At 33.1% G+C, this 20,548-nt stretch overlaps 1 protein-coding gene across 1 annotated transcript in view; it reads left to right on the top strand.

The window, feature by feature from the left end:
- The window catches only part of LOC145260555 (uncharacterized), a 46,732-nt gene that overhangs the window by 21,119 nt on the left and 5,065 nt on the right, over positions 1-20,548 (top strand). Inside the window, exons 5-8 of the mRNA XM_080118799.1 lie at positions 5,756-6,223; positions 6,838-6,996; positions 10,465-10,698; positions 15,247-15,402. Of these exons, the coding sequence (XP_079974925.1) occupies positions 5,756-6,223; positions 6,838-6,996; positions 10,465-10,698; positions 15,247-15,402 (1,017 nt within the window). The remainder of the gene's footprint in view (positions 1-5,755; positions 6,224-6,837; positions 6,997-10,464; positions 10,699-15,246; positions 15,403-20,548) is intronic.

The raw sequence follows: 20,548 nt of genomic DNA, 5'->3' as shown, positions 1-20,548 counted from the left end.
AAAAAGGAAAAAAAAAAGGATCTCGACAAACGGAGATGTGTAATAATAAAGAGTTACTTGCCCTTGGTTAATATCAGGGGGAGTCTAAATAAAGTATTTGATGTGAACGGACGCGTTTCTGGTTCTTTCCTTCCTCCTCTTAAATGTAGTAGCAGCGGTCACCACGTGGTGGCATAGAAATTACAGGGACCCGACGAAACAACAGCAGGTTAATTAACAAATTTAGTTTTAACTCGTCCGTTAGTTGCGAACCACCAATCACTTCAAGGAATATAGTGAATGACTTCTTCCAGTGTCTCCACATATTGGCAGTGTCCATTTTTGTAGGATCCAAATCCAGTCGTTCGGGTTTTAAGTATTTCTCCATTCTCAATGTAATAAATTGTAATAAAAAGTCTGAAACTGAGGAAGCTTGAAAGACGCTTTATTTCACTAAGCAGGGAATGAATCACTGTGAGTCTGCATTTTATTTAAAAGAAAGAAGAAAAAGGAGAGAAAACTCAAGGGAAGTTACTCACTTCCGGAAGTTAAAGAGTTCTTTTTCTTTCAGCACAAAAACTTTTTGCCTTTATTTAAAAAGTAAGAAAATATGCATTTTTTTCTGTTTGAAAAAATTTTTTATTAGACAATGTGAATATGAATGCGCTGTTAAGTTAAAGATTTGGAGGAAAAAAGTTCTGAAAATGATAATCAGTTATTGTAGTTTTTGAAATCTCAGTTTTCATAAGTATTGGTGTTTTTATAAGTATTGGTGTTTTTATAAATATTGATGTTTTTATAAGTATTGGTGTTACATGGTAAAAAAAGTCTGTCCCCTTTTTCATGTAAGTAAAAATAGAGAGATTTAGTTAAAATGAAAATGAAATAGAATAGACAAAATTCGAACCTCGTAATTTAGGTTTAGATATAGATTACGAGAGAGAATTAGAAAATGGAATGTAAAAACAAACCATTGTTTAGCTTAGAGATAAAATAGTTTTAAGAAAAGGAATGTGCATTTGTCAATTCTGTTAGGAAATTGAATTGAGGAATGCAACTATAGGATAATTTAATAAACATGTTTTTAACATATTGGAAATATAGGTTACTGGAAATATAGGTTAAAATTCCTTTTTTAAACAAAGGAAAAAGTTTTGGACACGCATTTCCAGAACACGTGAAAGAAGACACATGTTTTAACATTTGTATGACGTCATGGAAAATGGGAAGTTCTCGATATAGTTAGAAACTTTAGAGTTAAGCAGAGAGAGTCGGAGGACGACAGACGACAGTCTAGAGTCCAGCGATGGACAGTCGAACGTCTGGAAGCGAGACGGTAACCTTTGAAACATAGAATGTAAAACTTTGAATTCCTGACTAAGAAAACCACCGACCGGTCGAAGAAGAAATAAACCCATCATGTGTTTTTATTAACGTCGTCTTTGTGTTGTAATTCTACCAAAAGGTAAAGTGAAATTGTCATTATACGTCTTATATATCATGTGTTTAAAAATGTCTTCAAATACACAATGTCTCTACATCTCATATCTACAATGTGAACACTAAGACTGTCTCAGCACTGTCTCCTCACTCTAAGAGCTTCTACTACACTTCTAAGTATGAACATTTTATATATATGAATCTCTTCATAACACGAACACAGAATGCAACATTTCTCTTAATAAGACTCTCTAAGACTCACTTTTAATAAGATTTCCTAACAGCGAACAATAACAACAACAATAACAATAACAATGATAATAATGAAAACCTATATATAACATTGGTGTTTTTATAAGTATTGATGTTTTTATAAATATTGGTGTTTTCATAAGTATTGTGTTTTTATAAGTATTGGTGTTTTCATAAGTATTGATGTTTTCATAAGTCTTGGTGTTTTTATAATCATTAATGTTTTCATAAGTATTGGTGTTTATATAAGTATTGGTGTTTTTAAAAGTATTGGTGTTTTTATAAATATTGATGTTTTTATAAGTATTGGTGTTTATATAAGTATTGGTGTTTTTAAAAGTATTGGTGTTTTTATAAGTATTGGTGTTTTTATAAGTCTTGGTGTTTTCATAAGTATTGATGTTTTTATAAATATTGGTGTTTTTATAAGTATTGGTGTTTTTATAAGTATTGTTGTTTTAATAATCATTAATGTTTTCATAAGTATTGGTGTTTATATAAGTATTGGTGTTTTTAAAAGTATTGATGTTTTTATAAATATTGGTGTTTTCATAAGTATTGGTGTTTTATAAGTATTGGTGTTTTCATAAATATTGATGTTTTCATAAGTCTTGGTGTTTTTATAATCATTAATGTTTTCATAAGTATTGGTGTTTTTATAAGTATTGGTGTTTTTATAAGTATTGGTGTTTATATAAGTATTGGTGTTTTTATAAGTATTGGTGTTTTTATAAGTATTGGTGTTTTTATAAATATTGGTGTTTTCATAAGTATTGGTGTTTTTATAAATATTGGTGTTTTTATAAGTATTGGTGTTCTTATAAATATTGGTGTTTTTATAAATATTGGTGTTTTTATAAATATTGGTGTTTTTATAAGTATTGGTGTTTTTATAAATATTGGTGTTTTCATAAGTATTGGTGTTTTTATAAATATTGGTGTTTTCATAAGTATTGGTGTTTTTATAAGTATTAGTGTTTTTATAAATATTGGTGTTTTTATAAATGTTGGTGTTTTCATAAATATTGGTGTTTTTATAAATATTGGTGTTTTTATAAGTATTGGTGTTTTTATAAATATTGGTGTTTTTATAAATATTGGTGTTTTCATAAATATTGATGTTTTTATAAGTACTGGTGTTTTTATAAGTATTAGTGTTTTTATAAGTATTGGTGTTTTTATAAGTATTGGTGTTTTTATAAGTATTGGTGTTTTCATAAGTATTGGTGTTTTTATAAGTATTGGTGTTTTTATAAGTATTAGTGTTTTTATAAGTATTGGTGTTTTCATAAGTATTGGTGTTTTTATAAGTATTGGTGTTTTTATAAGTATTGGTGTTTTTATAAGTATTGGTGTTTTTATAAGTATTGGTGTTTTTATAAGTATTAGTGTTTTTATAAGTATTGGTGTTTTCATAAATATTGGTGTTTTCATAAATATTGGTGTTTTCATAAGTATTGATGTTTTTATAAGTATTGGTGTTTTCATAAGTATTGGTGTTTTTATAAATATTGGTGTTTTCATAAGTATTGGTGTTTTTATAAGTATTGGTGTTTTATAAGTATTTGTGTTTTTATAAATATTTGTTTTTCATAAGTATTGGTGTTTTCATAAGTATTGGTGTTTTTATAAGTATTAGTGTTTTTATAAATATTGGTGTTTTTATAAATGTTGGTGTTTTCATAAATATTGGTGTTTTTATAAATATTGGTGTTTTTATAAGTATTGGTGTTTTTATAAATATTGGTGTTTTTATAAATATTGGTGTTTTCATAAATATTGATGTTTTTATAAGTATTGGTGTTTTTATAAGTATTAGTGTTTTTATAAGTATTGGTGTTTTTATAAGTATTGGTGTTTTTATAAGTATTGGTGTTTTCATAAGTATTGGTGTTTTTATAAGTATTGGTGTTTTTATAAGTATTAGTGTTTTTATAAGTATTGGTGTTTTCATAAGTATTGGTGTTTTTATAAGTATTGGTGTTTTTATAAGTATTGGTGTTTTTATAAGTATTGGTGTTTTTATAAGTATTGGTGTTTTTATAATCATTAATGTTTTTATAAGTATTGGTGTTTTTATAAGTATTGGTGTTTTTATAAGTATTAGTGTTTTTATAAGTATTGGTGTTTTTATAAATATTGGTGTTTTCATAAGTATTGGTGTTTTCATAAATATTGGTGTTTTCATAAGTATTGATGTTTTTATAAATATTGGTGTTTTCATAAGTATTGGTGTTTTTATAAATATTGGTGTTTTCATAAGTATTGGTGTTTTTATAAATATTGGTGTTTTCATAAGTATTGGTGTTTTTATAAGTATTGGTGTTTTATAAGTATTTGTGTTTTTATAAATATTTGTTTTTCATAAGTATTGATGTTTTTATAAATATTGGTGTTTTCATAAGTATTGGTGTTTTCATAAGTATTGGTGTTTTCATAAATATTGGTGTTTTCATAAGTATTGGTGTTTTTATAAGTATTTGTGTTTTTATAAATATTTGTTTTTCATAAGTATTGATGTTTTTATAAATATTGGTGTTTTCATAAGTATTGGTGTTTTTATAAGTATTGGTGTTTTTATAAGTATTGGTGTTTTTATAAGTATTGGTGTTTTTATAAGTATTAGTGTTTTTATAAGTATTGGTGTTTTCATAAATATTGGTGTTTTCATAAATATTGGTGTTTTCATAAGTATTGATGTTTTTATAAGTATTGGTGTTTTTATAAATATTGGCGTTTTTATAAATATTGGTGTTTATATAAATATTGGTGTTTTTATAAATATTGGTGTTTTTATAAATATTGGTGTTTTCATAAGTATTGGTGTTTTCATAATTATGGGTGTTTTATAAGTATTTGTGTTTTTATAAATATTTGTTTTTCATAAGTATTGATGTTTTTATAAATATTGGTGTTTTTATAAGTATTGGTGTTTTTATAAGTATTGGTGTTTTTATAAGTATTGGTGTTTTTATAAATATTGGTGTTTTCATACGTATTGGTGTTTTTATAGATATTGGTGTTTTCATAAGTATTGATGTTTTTATAAATATTGGTATTTTCATAAGTATTGGTGTTTTTATAAATATTGGTACTTTCGTAGGTATTTGTGTAAGAAGTTTACAAAAATCAAAATGGATAAAAACTCAAATTTACATAAAGTATATTTCGATAGCAAAGGAATTTACTCAGAAGTTTTGTCACCTTAATGGAACACCGGGTGGAGTAGGTGCTCATATGCAGAAATTACAAGTGAATGGACTAAGTTCAGAAAATTTTTGTCATTACTAACCAGCAGAGAGTTACCACTGTCAACTAAGCACAGTGTTGATCAAATATGTGTAAGCAGTATGGTGATGTATGAAAGTGAAATCTGGGTTGAAGACACGCATTGCATGGAGAGAAATGATACGAGAATGATACAAGTTTTAAAAACAGGCTTGATGAAATCTGGACAAAATAAGGAGGTGTGTGCAGAAGAATAGACTTTGATAGGTGAGAGTTTTGGGTTTGAAGATGTAGAATAGGTTCAATTTACAGTAAATATACACTTCAGAGAAAGAGGGATAAATAAAGACCTGGCCAGAGATAGGTTAGTTTGGAAGCCTTAGAAGTATATTATAACATGTATAACATACATTATACAGATAATGATGATGAATAAAGAAAAATTATATGAAATTGTTTTGATGGATATGATTCTAAAAAAGCAGGTTTAGATCTGATGACCTTAGAAGAAGATGAAATCTGTATAGGATAGGAGAGATGTGTATAGACTTCAATAGTATAGCCACGTAAAAAAGGATAAAAAGTTCTTGGGTTTGGAAATGTAGAACAGTTCAAGTTGCAGGAAAAACGCCAATGAAAATTAGGGATAAAATTGTAAAGATGGACTTGAGAGAAAAAAGGATAAATAAAGACCTGGCCAGAGATAGGTTAGTTTAAAAATCAATTTCTAAAAGCTATCCAACATATTCTAGAATGTATAATCGACATTATACAGATGATGATGATGATCTTACTGAACATTTTAAAAATTTTTTCTATACAAAACTTCTGCATTCAAAACATTTTCTATTTTTAGGTTCAGTTGATGTATTACCCAAGTTTGGATCTGGTGTTGTCACAAATTCAAACTTCAAGTTTGGAAGCTCATCCGACAGTAGTGCCTCGGCTACATCAACTGAAGGTTTCAAATTTGGTAGTTCTTCAACTTCAGAAGCCACTGAGACATTCAAGTTTGGAACAACTTCAACAACTTCAGAGGAAACATCAAAATCCTTTGTTTTTGGCCAATCTGCTGCTCCTGCTGCTGTGGATGAGAAAAAGTCGTCTGAAAATTCTGGTTTCAAATTTCAAAGTGGCGCCCCTTTGGCCGCAAACAGCACGGCACCTTCCACTTTTGGATCCAAGACAAATACGCAGCCAAGTGTTGACAAGAAAAGTCCCCAAAAATCTGTTTTTTCAACAAATGAACAACCCAATCAAACTACAAACAAAACACAGTCTACCACATCTCCTGTGTTAAAGAGGCCGAGAGATGACGAAAATGGTGAGTAAATTTTTTTCATTAAAGTTTTATTTTTTGTTCCTCATTTTGTGTTTTCTGAAAATTTATTTAAATGAAATGTTTTTGTTTTATTTTTTAAAATTTTATTCACCGAAACAAGACACATTGCTACTTAAATGTAATGCCTGCTGCGATTTAAGGGTTATATGCATACAGGCATCCTATGTGGAGAGTTGTACAACAAGATGTTTGCTCACATTGCATTTAAATTTCTGCATGTTGCTACAGTCAGGGAAATAAGAACTACAGTTATCCAAATATTATATGACTATTGATAGAGTAGCCATTGTTATTATTACCTAAGAGTTAGGGCTCTTGTACTACCAGTCAGAAATAGCAAACAGACAAGCAGTCAAACTTATACCTTCAACTCATTAGAATTTGAGCAACTTAGATTAGTCATCTGAAACTAAGTGAGAAGAAATTGGCTCCAAGTTGGTCGGATAGAGAAATAGAAAATTTAAATGTGATGTTTTTTGTTTTTCATTTTAATGTAGTTTGTCTGTAAAAAGACAAATCTTTCTCGGCTTTCCTTTCTTCTCTTTTTTCTATATCCGTCTCTCACACTGACACATTTTATTTTTTATACTTTCTAGCTGATCCGCTAATGGCCAAATTCATGAAGCCAGCCGGATGTTGGGAATGCGATGTGTGTATGGTTCAGAATCTACCTTCTTCTTACAAATGTGAGGCTTGTCAGACACCAAATCCCAATGCTGCTCCTCCTCCTCCTCCTCCTTCTTCCGGATCTTCAGGTAAGAACAACTACCTTTATATGTAATACATTTCCTTTGGCAGTCGAAAGGAACGTCAACCTATTTTTCTATTCGTTGGACAATGATAAAAACGAATTATCTGCATTTCTACATTCTCATATCTCAGCAGCCGTTATATACTTGTAAAGCTTTTTCTATATCATCATCATCATCATCTTTGGTTTCATTTCCATTTTATATGTTGGCATGCATTGGATGACTTGTAAATTACAAACTAACCTATCTCTGGCCAGGTCTTTATTTATCCATCTTTCTCTCAGGGTAATTTTCATCACCTTTTCTCGTGTTTTTCTTTTGCTTTCCTCTATGAACTGACCCTGCTACCTCAACTGTTCTATATCTATTAACTCAAGAACTTTCATCCATTCTTTCAACATGACTATTCCATCAAAGTTTACTCTTCCGCACCAATCCTGTTCAGAGATCATGAGAACTAAACTTATCTTTAAGACTCACATTACACATCCATCATATCATTCTTGTATCATTTCTTCCCATGCAACACATGTCTTCAACTCTCACTGGTTAATTTTCACTTCCATACATCATCACACTGCGTACAAATGCCTGATAAACTCCTTCTTTGGTCGACAATGGTAACGTCCTGCTGGTTAGTAATTGTAAAAGTTCCTCTAGCTTACTCTATCTGCTCCTAATTCTTTCAATCACACTAGCAATGGAATCACCAACAAAATATCTTGACGCCATAAATAATTCTTATTCATTTCTATCGTCGTACTTCAATTGCAGTCTTGTGTACCGAATGCATACAGGCGCCATGAAGAATTGCACCTGACTTCTACAAATCGAGGAACTTTTCCAACATAACAACCATTGATCATCAGTTCAGTCTTTGGTAACATATATTATGTTGTTGCATAAGTTCCCAACGTTTTTTGTTTTTTTTAGAAAATCAAAGAATTTTAACAGCAAAAGTAAGTTTGTGTGGGAAAGCTAAGCTCCAAGTTTTTGTGTGAATCCCATCGACTGAAGGTGGCGTGAAATTGTCGCAAAATCACACAATTCATCTTTTCACCCAATTCTCTAAATGTCTGATGGCCATATTCTTTCAAAAGAATCCAGAGTTGGTCTTCGTCTATCTTGATTGGTCTTCTAAAACAAGGAGCGTCATGGAGGTCAGAATTACTGTGTTTGAATCTGGTAAACCAATCTCGAACAGTTATCTAAGCTATAGTGTTTTCTCCATATATGGCACAAAATATCTTTAGTCATATCATTCACTTTTTTACTTGATTAAAAGCGAAAAGAAGAAGGTGTTGAAAATGTTATTTTTTTTATCTACTTGACAATCCATTTGACGGTTCTGAAAATGAGAAGAAATTATACGAGCAAAAACGATGACCATTATCTTATAGAACAGAAAACATTCTTTCTAATGATATAAAACACTTTGCCAAATATCAAAACATGTTTTAGAACAAAAATTTTTTGTGAAATGACGGGAACTTATGCAACAACTTATTTTTACTTTTCATAGCATTCCTCAAAGTGTTTAAGTTTCTTGAGCAAGTGCTAAATGATCAGCAAGTCTTCTGATAACTCATACAGAACTCTTTAAACAATTCTTCCAAAATACAAATGAAAAGTAACTAACTTATGCACTCATACTTTAACATTAAATAAATGTTAATAAATGTGCTGTTAATTCTAACACAACTTTGAGTATTTTTGTTTGAACAACCTTCAACAACCACTTGTTTGTCCATAGTTTGTGCAAAGTCTACTGATGCATCTGCTATTAGTCTCTCACTCTTAGGCAAGGTTCAAAAAGAGTTGCCAACCAATAAATCCTTTATTTAGTATTTTTATGGAAGGTGCTTTGACAAACTCCAAACATTTGTACCCCCTCAATGTAAATACTCCTGACTAACTCGACAAGCAGCAAAATCCCACCCCTACACTGTAGAGATCCCTAGATGCTAGACAGCCTTCTATTTAAATAGTTTCTTTCCTCAAACTGATAGTTTTTGGAATTCCGTCTCAGGTTCCTGCTTCTCTATCATGCACAAATTCAAGAGTAATGTGAACAGACATCTTGCTGCTCAACTCCATACATAGTGTCCCTGCAAATTTTGTCACAAATAGTAGCCTTTTACATCCAAGTGACACGGCCTCCAAATTTTTTCCACAAAACAAAATACAGGTTCTTCTTATTACCAAGGTACAAAATGGAACAATAAAATTGTCGCTAGAAAAGGCGACATGATTCCATTTCCATTTGATGAAAACCGGTTTTCTTTTTTGTTGCAGATCATTTACTAGTTGGGCAGTTGTATACAAATCCCAAGAGCGATAGAAGCCTTCTATGAAAGTGACACAATGTTGAACAAGCGAGATCGAAGATGCGCTGCTGTACAAATCATGCTCTCTACCGATCCAACTTATAACAACAGGACCATTGCCTGCACCCTCAAAATGCATCGCTAGACTGCCACGAATAACAGGACGATGAAAACAAAGTTTCCAGCCACGGTTAAAGTGTTTGATATGGTTTCAAGTAAAGGCTACATCATGCCACCTCACATCTTCGAAGTCGGCTTGAAAGTCAACACCAAAGTGTACCTGGATGTGCTTAAGAGTGTGAAGAGTGTGATCATCCTCTGGTGCAATCAGGTGGCTGCTGGCAGACCATCCTGGGTGTGGCAGCAAGACTCAGCACTGGCTGGCCCACAAGTTCAAAGAGATTCAGCCTTGAAGGAGTGCCACGACATGTATGATGCTCTCAGCTTGATTCATTTGAATTTCATTTTGCATTGATTCCTTTCTCGACTCTAATAAATTTTGGATTAATCTTTTGGTGTTTCTTCATTATTAGAGCAAAAATCGAAAAATAAATTTCTATTCAAAAGCATTTAATTGTCATGTTATAATTAGTTAAATATTACATAAAGCATGTATTTTTCTGATTCTACGATTCATTGATATCCACCATTTGTTGTAACAAGACAGACTGCAGTTAGTTCCCCTGATTTCATGCTGTTTATTTAAGTATAACATGCCATTTATTTAAAAAATTATTTTCATTAATAATTAATTTTCTACTTTGTTTTTCGTAATTTTTGGATATGTTACTAATTTGTACAACACAATTAAGCAGATACCATTAGTTTTGATTGAAATTCAATTTTTTTTATTTTCACTCAAATAATGAAGAAGCACAGAACTTTTTTCCAGGTAAAATGCATCTGTACACGTTATTTACATTGGCTGAAATGTTGACAACAGTAATTTTCATGGCCGAAAAATATCAATAAATTGTTTGTCATTAATAAATTATTCAGTATCAGTGTCCAATCAATAAAAGTTTATAAAAAATATAATCCATTTTTTTTTTTTTTTTTTTTTAAATATTCTAACAGTTCATTTATTTTGCTTATTTTTTTAATCCTTCAGCTAATACTTCTGTATAAAAAAATTATTTTTTAGGTTCAGCAAATGTGTTATCCAAGTTTGGAAATGTTATCAATTCAGGTTTCAAATTTGGAAGCTCATCCGACAATGTTAGATCAACTGAAGTTTTTAAATTTGGTAGGTCTGCAACTTCTTCTGAAACAGCGGAAATATTCAAGTTTGGAACGACTTCAACGAGTGAAAAACACAATCAGAATACAATGTTTGCCGCATCTTCATTGAAAAGGAAGAGAGATGACGATGAAAGTGGTGAGAAGACATTTTTGTTTTTAAATTTGAAATCTTTAAAATTTTAGTTTTGTTTTTTCGATTTTGTAATTGTGACGTGCCCCTTCTGAGGTTAGGTTTATTATCCGATCGTGATGAATTAATTTAAAAGATAATTTCCTCAGGTTGCGTGGAAAAATGCAAGAAGCTATGCGCCAGCCCGTATTTAGTTGACTTCCTCTATAAAAAAGAGCATTTTAAATGAGCGTAACAAGTACCTGCTCTTCTTGACTTAAAACATGGACTCTAAGATTGTGGTTTATAAAATAGATGTCAGATGAATGAATGGATGTATTGAGCAATCAGCAGTTCTATCACTGTAAGAAATGGTAGGTCAGAGAAATTTCAGCATATATTTTCACATGAAAAGACAACCAATTCAACATGTGTGTATATATATATATATATATATATATAGCTTAATGTGTAAGTGGAAGAGAGAGAGAGAGTTCAATTCCACAAAAGGAGACTTATCTGGATAATGCCAAGCTCAAAAATACTGCTCCATAGATAATAGACACCTCACAAACCGTTAAAATAAATTACCACGCAGCAACAATACACCCCCAATTTAACCATAATACATATACCGCTTAAACTCAACACTATGTTAAAGACCATATACAATCTTATATATCATACTATATATAACAAGCTTCTCTTTTATTTATTTAGAATTCAATAAATCTTCCCTCAACATTCTATAATTCTTCTTAATTCTTTTTTGTCCCTAATGAACCCTATGCTAGACGCCACATCTTCCCCATGTTACCTAACACCTTCTCTACTCTTCTGATGAGAAGTATTAGGCTTCGAAATATATAAATTCATAAGTCTTTCTTCTCTTTTCCCTTTCTCTTTTTTGTATATATATATATATATATATATCTATATATATATATATATATATATATATATATAAGTAAATTTTTGGTGGTTTTCTGTTTTATACAGTGCGAGGTCGAACTATCATCTCAATATCATTGAGGCGTTAGTTATTAACAACTCTCGACCTAGCCTGTGTAGACAAAAGATTCTTAGACATCAGTTGGAGATATTCATTGATTTAAAACCACCTGAACAGTGAGATATACATTTTTTTTATTTTTTTTTTTTTCACTGTTCTTCCAACTGAAACCAAAATTCCCTTCTTCCCTCATTCGTTTCTTAGTTTTTAATTTATCATTCTGACGTTTCCTCTTAGAGGGTCAGACGATAAGGCCTTAAGGAAATTTTAATAATTTCACCTGCCCATTTCTTGTTTTTTTTGGTATTTAAATTAAATTATGTTTCCTCTGAAATTTCTCCTTCCATATATATATATATATCGCATACGAAACTCCCAGTAAAAAAAGAAGAAAAGAAAACAAATTTACAACAGAAATAATTTAAGGAGTTGCGCCCCTTACATCAGTATCTTTTCTTTTTTTATATAATAGAACAAGGGAAACTACTTTTGTTGGTTTTCCTTTTTATTTATGCCTCGCATTGTCTGTTTTGTTTTATTTTTTTTATTTGTTTTTTTTTATTTCTCCTTTTCCCTTTTATTTTTTTTCTTTCGGGCGATAGTGTTTTTTATCAAACTCTAGCGAGATTTCTGAGTTTTCGACATTTAATAGTTCTCTTACAGTGGTTCGATGTATCTTGATGACTGACAAATGAAAAGAGTAAAAGACAGACTGACCTTCATTTGGTGTATCAGAAGCGGCCATTAAAAATGCATGATAAGAACTTTAATAATTCAACTTACTATTTTTTGAAGCTTATAACTACTTGAAAAATGTAATTCAAACCCTAATTTTTTTTCAATTAAAGGAGCAAAAACTAAATTTTTTAAAAATAACAGGTTTAATAGTAAATTATGCAATATTTGTTTTTTAAAATCGGTTTCCTTTAAAAAACAATTTAAAGGAAACAACAAAATTTTACTTAGTTTGATTATAAAAAATATATATAAATTCCAAAAAATCACTTACCTATAAAAAATACTATTCAATGAGTACTTCAATTCTTCATTGTTAAGAATTTATCCATATTTATATTTCATGTCATTTTTTAATAAAATACTTTTCTAAGCAAGTATTCAAAAGAACGCGTGATCAGTTGAAATAAAGAGAGATAAATATCTGCTTTTTTTCTCGTTGAATCTTCGCGTCACAATTAATCTCTCTTTCTATTGCGTGCTGCAAACCAAAATTAGTATTTTGGGGCCACTGTACTTCAAAACTGAACACATTCACTTAATAGTTTTTGCTGTTTAAAAACAAACCCGCTCGGCCGATTTTTCTTTTTTTATTCTCTTAATGAAATACATGAGTTTTTAAATAATATATTTTATTTCTACTTTATCGAGTGACTTTTTTTTTAATATCTAAAAAAAGAAAACACTGAATGAAATAGAAAAAATTGTCGGCAGCATCCGATATTTACTTGACTATGTAAGCATCACATGAGCTTTCACTTAAAAAAAAAATCAACATGGTTTTTAAAAAAAAAGGCTTTACACTTTGGACTTTACAGGTAAATTTCAAAAAAACACTTTTTTTTTTGTTTAAAATTAGAATATTTTATTTATTGATCTTTTATCTTCAATTTGTGATCTATAAAACTTTGGTGCGTAAATTAATTATTTACTTTTTAATAGACATTTCAAAATGGGGCGGGGGGGGGGGTGAATTTAAAAAAAAAAACGTTTGTCTAAAATATTATATTCGGTTTATTGGAAAGAGCATAAAATTTCACCTTGACCCTGAAAATATCGTAAACATTTAACCAATAGGAAAATTTTGATAGATTTTTAAAGTTTAAAAATTGAAAAATACTGAACTCGTAAAATTCAATCGATTTCATTACGTAAAAAACATGGCTGCATGAACGTGCGCAGACACTCAGAGGCCTGCAGTATTAATGCTGTAGTCCCTCAGGGGTCAATCCTGGGCCCAAATCTATGCTGATGACACGACCATCTACGGCAACACATCAAAGGCTGTAAATGACAAAGTTCTCTGATTCTCTCTCCTCTGATCTTGAGCGTGTGGTTCAGTAGGGGAAGACGTGGCTGGTTACCTTTAATGCATTTAAAACGAAACTCCTATCCTTACATCATCAACGCTCTGATCCCCATCTGGCATCAATTGGGATGGATGGTTCTTGTTTGGGAGAGGCCCCGTGTTTTGACAAGCTTCTGGGTTTAACCTTTACTCCTGATCTGAAATGGAACACGTACATCAAGTCTGTTGCCAAGGTCGCTGGAAAGATGGTGGGATCCTTCTACCGCTCCAGAAGATATCTCCCTACTGATGCAATTCTCTATCTATATAAAAGCCAAGTACGTCGAAGGATGGAATACTGCTGCCATATCTGGGCAGGAGCTGCTAAAAACAGCCTATCCTGCCTTGACAGAGTACAAAATAGACTTCGTGGCTTAGTGGGGGATGCCCTTTTCCTACCCTGCAACCTCTCTCCCACAGAAGAGACGTTGCGAGCCTATCCTTGTTTTATTGTTATTTCCATGGCAGGTGCTCGTCTGAACTCCAATCTCTGGTCCCCCCTCGCCAATCTTTCACGAAAAACACCCGTCTAGCTGAAACCACTGTCAAAAATTTCCCCCACTCTTTATCTGTGCCTAAATCAAAACGTGGATTCCATGAACAAAGCTTCTTTCTTAGAACTGCATACCTGTGGAACTCTGTTCCGTCTGCCTGCTTCCCACCTGACTACAACTTGGAAGTGTTCAAGTCCAACATTAACACATTCCTAATGAACCGCCCCCTTAAGTAAACACTTCATCAAATCTCCACACTAACTTAATGTACTTACAATAACCCTTATCCCTGAGTGGCTTCTGGGCCTTGATAAGTGGTGACCACTGTGTAAAAGAAAAAAAAAAAAAAAAAAAAAGGCACTTTGTAAACACTGCTTTTTTTTAAATAAAAAATAATATTTCTATTATTTTGTTTAAAAATAATAGAAATATTAATATTAATAGTTTATTTTGGAAGTATATTCCATAAAGAAAATAAACAACCCACTTTAAACGGAGAAATTACGAGTTTTTTATATTTTTTTTGCAGTTTTGTGTTAGGGGTGTCAAAAATTCCACAAAAATTCTGATACACCTAGACATTCATTTACGCTGACTTTAGGTTTTCATTCATATTTCTAGTTTTTTTGTTTTTATCAGCGGAGTTGCTTAGACGTCTTCCCTTCTTGGAATCTCTTCTGCAACTGCTTGCGTCTCAATTTTTAACGGTTAACTTTCTTCGGTAGGAATGTTGATTATATTTTTCTGTATTTTAATATATCAGCATTTTTTTTTTTAGCTGTCATTGTCATGGCGACAGTTCATTTGGTCGTTTTAATTCCTTTGCGTCTCAGAATTTTAACCATTAAATTTATTTACTTTTTTTATTTATACGATATTGACATATCTCAATATCGTCACATTATAATTTTGTTTTATATTTCATCTTTTTTTCCTCTCACTTGTCCTCTATTCCTCTCCCTGATACTTTATTTTGTATTTTCCAGCCGATCCGCCGACGGCCAAATTCATGAAGCCAGCCGAATGTTGGGAATGTGATGTGTGTATGGTTCAGAATCCACCTTCCTCTTACAAATGCGAGGCTTGTCAGACACCAAAACCTAATGCTGCCCCGCTTCCTCCTCCTTCTTCCGGATCTTCAGGTAAGAACAGCTATATTGCATATACAAGAAATGACCAGCCCACACGTCCTTTTGCAACCTGTTTTTTTATTAGTTGAATGAGAAAACAAAAACGAATTATTCTTTTCTTACATTTATTTATATGTAAATATCTCTTTATCATCATCAGGTTCGTATCCATTTTACATACTCGTATCTGTTGGACGGCTTAAAAAATGAATTTTCAAACTGACCTATCTTTGCCCAGGTCTTAATTTATCCCTCAGATCCATTTTCACCATTTCCAAGTTTTTCTTGTTAGTGCTATCCAACCTCCTCCTTTCCATCCTCATCAACCTTTCACAACAATTGTGTCTGGCATCAGCAAAGGTGCATATTTTTTTCATTTCATTTGTAGTTAATTTGCGGTTTCTGTATTCAAAGATTTACCTGAATGTTTTCAGCAATGCCACTCGTAGTATCATCTCAATCTTTATGTTAATTCCAATTTCTCTTAGTGCTTATTTTATTTTATTTTTTTTACTTGAGAGTCACCGCTTATCAAGGTGCGAAGGCAACTCAAGGATAAAGGTTAATAAATGTAAGGTGGTAGTGTAGTAATCGTTAATGGTGTAATTTGGGTAGAATTTGGATTATTTTAGTGGCGGCTCAACAAGAACTTGTTTACATTGAACTTGAAGGCTACCATATTGTAATCGGTCGGGAAGCAGGCCAGTGGAACAGTATTCTACAGGGGGGGGCAGTTCTAGGAAAGAAGCTCTGATCATGGAATCTGCATTTAGATTTAGACACAGATAGAGAGTGGGAAAAATTATTGATAGTGGTTGTAGCTAGTTGAGTGTTTTTTTGTGTAAATTTGGCAAGGGGAGAGCTCAGACAAGCACTTGCCATGAAAATAATGATAGAGCAGAGCCAGGTACTATTGTACTCTGCGTTCAGTAGAGGTTACTATCATGTTACTGCGTTGATATCACGAGCTGTTTCATCAGCTTTTTGGCCTGAAATAAGAAAATTATTCGAATTTGCTTTTTTTCCACCTTGTATTCGACGTTCTGAAAAGAAGATGTAATTGTTTTAAAACGATTGTAATTTAAACGATTCGATAGAAAAACACTGTTTAAAATGGTATATAAAGTAATGGTATTATAGCAAACGCTCATTTGAAAATACATCATTTGAAATCAAAATTAAAAATTCTGCAAGAACTTTCTTCTCAACCTAATAATACAATATTATTTTCTCTATCGATAAAAATAGAATTAGGCAAACTTTACTAAGGTTTTTATAATATTAGCGTCCAAATAATATTAGCGTCCAAATAAATCTAAAATACTTTTTTTAAATGGATGCTTTATAAACTTAAAAATAATTATTGGTAAATTCACCCTTTGTTTGTCTGTCCGCACTTTTCTTAATAACTACACCTTGGAATTTTTAAAAATTTTGCACAAACATTAAACATGATAGGAGTAAAATAGTAACAACGGATTTTCCAGGAAAACTCCAGTTGGCCCCAATGGACTTGGTCATTTCTTTTTTTGCATGGTGCAGAAATCAAATTTACATGTTAAAGCCTAGAACTGCCTCGTTTGTTCATTTTCACCAGGATTTGATGTCCCCTCGGGACTTTTGGGGCTAAATTGGGGGGGGGTGGGGGCTGAACTTAGTCATTTTTTTTTATGCCTCGTTCACTGTGCATGCTTTACTTGTTTTCATTCTAAGTTTAAAAATTTCAAAATATTAACATAAAAAAATTGCGTATATTAAAAAAATTAGTTTTTTTTCTTTAATCTGCAAAAAGGGTATTTTACATTAGTTCAAGGCAAATTATTTTTAGTGAAAAATATAACCTTTTTTTGCTAATAAAATCCAAATATAAATTAATCATAGTTATTTACTCTCTCATACAAATATTAACCAGCATATTTTTTTTCCACAAAATTTTTAATATTTTTCTTCATACCAGCTATAAAATTTTTAATATTTTTCTTCATACCAGCTATAAAATAGTTAAAGCTAAGTAAATAAGGAAATTGACATTCTCAGGTATTGTACCAAACACTGTTCAAGGAATGGGCATGAACTAGTATAGTTTAAGAATAGAAAAAAGCAGATTCGCACAATTTTTAGTCGCGTGCAAGCGACTATAAGTCACTCCATCGGTCGGTCTGTCCGTAATACTTTTGTGCTTGGCCTTTTTGGTTAAGATGAAAAGTCTGTTGTTAATAGATGCTGTTCTTAGCTTTTTAAGCTTTTCTTGGCCTTTTGGCCAAGACAAGTCATCTGAATAATTCGGAGTTCTCTCTGACCTGGCGATTGGCCCGAAATGCACTTCCACTTGACAACATACAATGCAGTTCTGGTTTTTGGCTTGTCCCCGTTGTGGAATAACAGCCGTAGAGACGACGGATCACGCTTTCTTCGATTGCCGCAAACTCCACCAGTACTGGTCATATGTCAGCGAGGTGACTGCTTGCATCGATCCCGAGCATTCTCGCCCGATTACTGTATCCAATGTCGTTGACAACGTGAGGCCGCCGTGGGACAGGGAAAGACAAATGGTCTAAATTACCATCCTGGCTGTGGCGAGAATGGTGATTTGGACGTTGCGTCTGCAAGGTGGCCGTGGAGTGTTGTCTTTTTCTGATCAGGATCTGATCGCTTTCTTTAAACACCAACTACGGGTGAAGATCAGATGTAATAGAAGAAGGCTGCATCGTGCGGCATTTGACAGAAGATGGATACCTGTAGCAAGTCTGTGTGTACGAAAAGGAGCCAAATTTGAATACAAGTTCCCTGCCTAGGTGTGGAACGCGCAGTTCCGTCAAGTGTAGTTTTATCCTTAGCCTCTTAGCGAGCTGAGTGAGTGTTTTTGAAGGATTCCAGTTATTTTTTAAGCATTCAAGTCATTCTTAAGGTCATTCAATTCATCCTAAAGTTCATTAAAGTCATTCTAAGTCATTTCAGCCCATTTTTCGGTCATTTTAGTTTATCTTAAGGATTTGATCTCAATCCTACATTCACGCATTCAGTCATTCATTACACGAGAGCACGCGACTAATGCCTATCGGCCTTGTTTAATTTAAATTCAAACTAGACCACAGTTCACAATATTAACAAAGTATTTGGCCCAGTAACCATTACTGAATGCACAGCACAATGGTGGTTTAAGAAATTTCATAATGGTGGTTTAAGAAATTTCATGGCAACAAGAATCTTGAAGTGGATGAGCATAGTGGTTGGTCATCGGATGTTGACAACAATCATTTTTTTTTTTTTTTTTTTTTTTTTTTTTTTACACAGTGATCACCACTTATCAAGGCCCGGAAGCCACTCAGGGATAAGGGTTATTGCAAGTACATCACGTTAGTGAGGAGATTTTATGAAGTGTTTAATTAGGGGGGCGGTTCATTAGGAATTTGTTAACATTGGACTTGAAGACATCCAAGTTGTAGTCCGGAGGGAAGCAGGCAGACGGAACAGAGTTCCACAGGCGTGCAGTTCTAAGAAAGAAGCTTTGCTCATGAAATCCGCGTTTTGATTTAGGCACAGATATAGAGTGGGGGAAATTTTTCACAGTGGATTCAGCTAGACGGGTGATTTTCGTGAAAGTTTGGCGAGGGGGGACCAGGGATTGGAGTTCAGACGAGCACCTGCCATGAAAATAACGATAAAACAAGGATAGGCTCGCAACGTCTCTTCTGTGGGAGAGGGGTTGCAGGGTAGAGAAAAGGGCATCCCCCACTAAACCACGAAGTCTATTTTGTACTCTGTCAAGGCATGATAGGCTGTTTTTGGCAGCTCCTGCCCAGATATGGCAACAGTATTCCATCCTTGGACGTACTTGGCTTTTATATAGATAGAGAATTGCATCAGTAGTGAGATATCTTCTGGAGCGGTAGAAGGATCCCACCATCTTTCCAGCGACCTTGGCAACAGACTTGATGTACGTGTTCCATTTCAGATCAGGAGTAAAGGTCAAACCCAGAAGCTTGTCAAAACATGGGGCCTCACCCAGACGAGAGCCATCCATCACAATTGATGCCAGCTGGGGATCAGAGCGTTGATGATGTAAGGATAGGAGTTTGGTTTTAGATGCATTAAAGGTAACTAGCCACATCTTCCCCCACTGAACCACGCGCTCGAGATCAGAGGAGAGAGAATCCGAGAGAACTTCGTCATTTACAGCCTTTGATGTGTTGCCGTAGATGGTCGTGTCATCAGCATAGATGTCAACGAATGATTTAAGTATGTGTTTAGGGAGGTCATTGATGTAGATCAGGAAGAGAGTTGGGCCAAGGATTGACCCCTGAGGGACTCCAGCATTTATATTGCAGGCCTCCGATTTTTGTCCATCTACCACTACTCTTATGAGCCTATCGGAGAGAAATGATTTAATGATTGAGAAAACATTTCCAGTTATACCGTAGCTGGAAATCTTGTGAAGTAGACCCTTATGCCATACTTTGTCAAAGGCCTTTGATATGTCAAGAGCAATTGCCCTAGAAAGGAAGCCTTTGTCAAGAGATTCACTAATCCTGTGGGATATAACTGTCAGCACATCTGCAGTAGATCTTGCAGAGCGGAAACCATATTGTGTGTCACTAAGAAGGTTGTTTCTGCTGAGGTGGTTGACTATTTCTCTATTTAATATTGATTCCAGTAACTTACTCATAACACAGAGAAGACTTATTGGTCTGTATTGAGAGGGAGATGACTTATCACCTGAATTCTTAAATACAGGGCAAACTGATGAGGTCTTCCAGGGGGTCGGAAAGCACTTCTCCTTAAGGCAGCGCTTAAATAGTTTCGTAAGTATGGGAGCAAGTTCTGGTTGAAGCTTTTTTAACACTATAATTGGGATGCCATCAGGGCCAGTTGCTTTACTGGAATCTAGGTTTTTTATTAGCTTGGCGACCTCATGCACGGATATTTGTATATTACCTAGCTTGTTCTGTGTTATAGGAGGAAATATGGGGAGTTGATGGCCTTCGTCGCATAGGGTAGAATTAGCTGCAAAGTTCTTTGCAAATAGTTTGGCCTTGTCTGACGCTGACGAGATAACCTCTGGTCCATTGATAATGGTTGGGATAGAACGCACACTTCTGTTCAGGATCCTATTTGTTATTTGCCAAAACTGGTGGGAACCAAGCCGCTGATCAGCTAC

Source organism: Euprymna scolopes, chromosome 3 (assembly GCF_053919585.1).
Source record: "Euprymna scolopes isolate OS-2025 chromosome 3, ASM5391958v1, whole genome shotgun sequence".
Taxonomy (NCBI): Eukaryota; Metazoa; Mollusca; class Cephalopoda; order Sepiida; family Sepiolidae; genus Euprymna; species Euprymna scolopes.
Note: the sequence above shows the minus strand (reverse complement) of the source record. Positions and strands in the feature narration are given on the sequence as shown.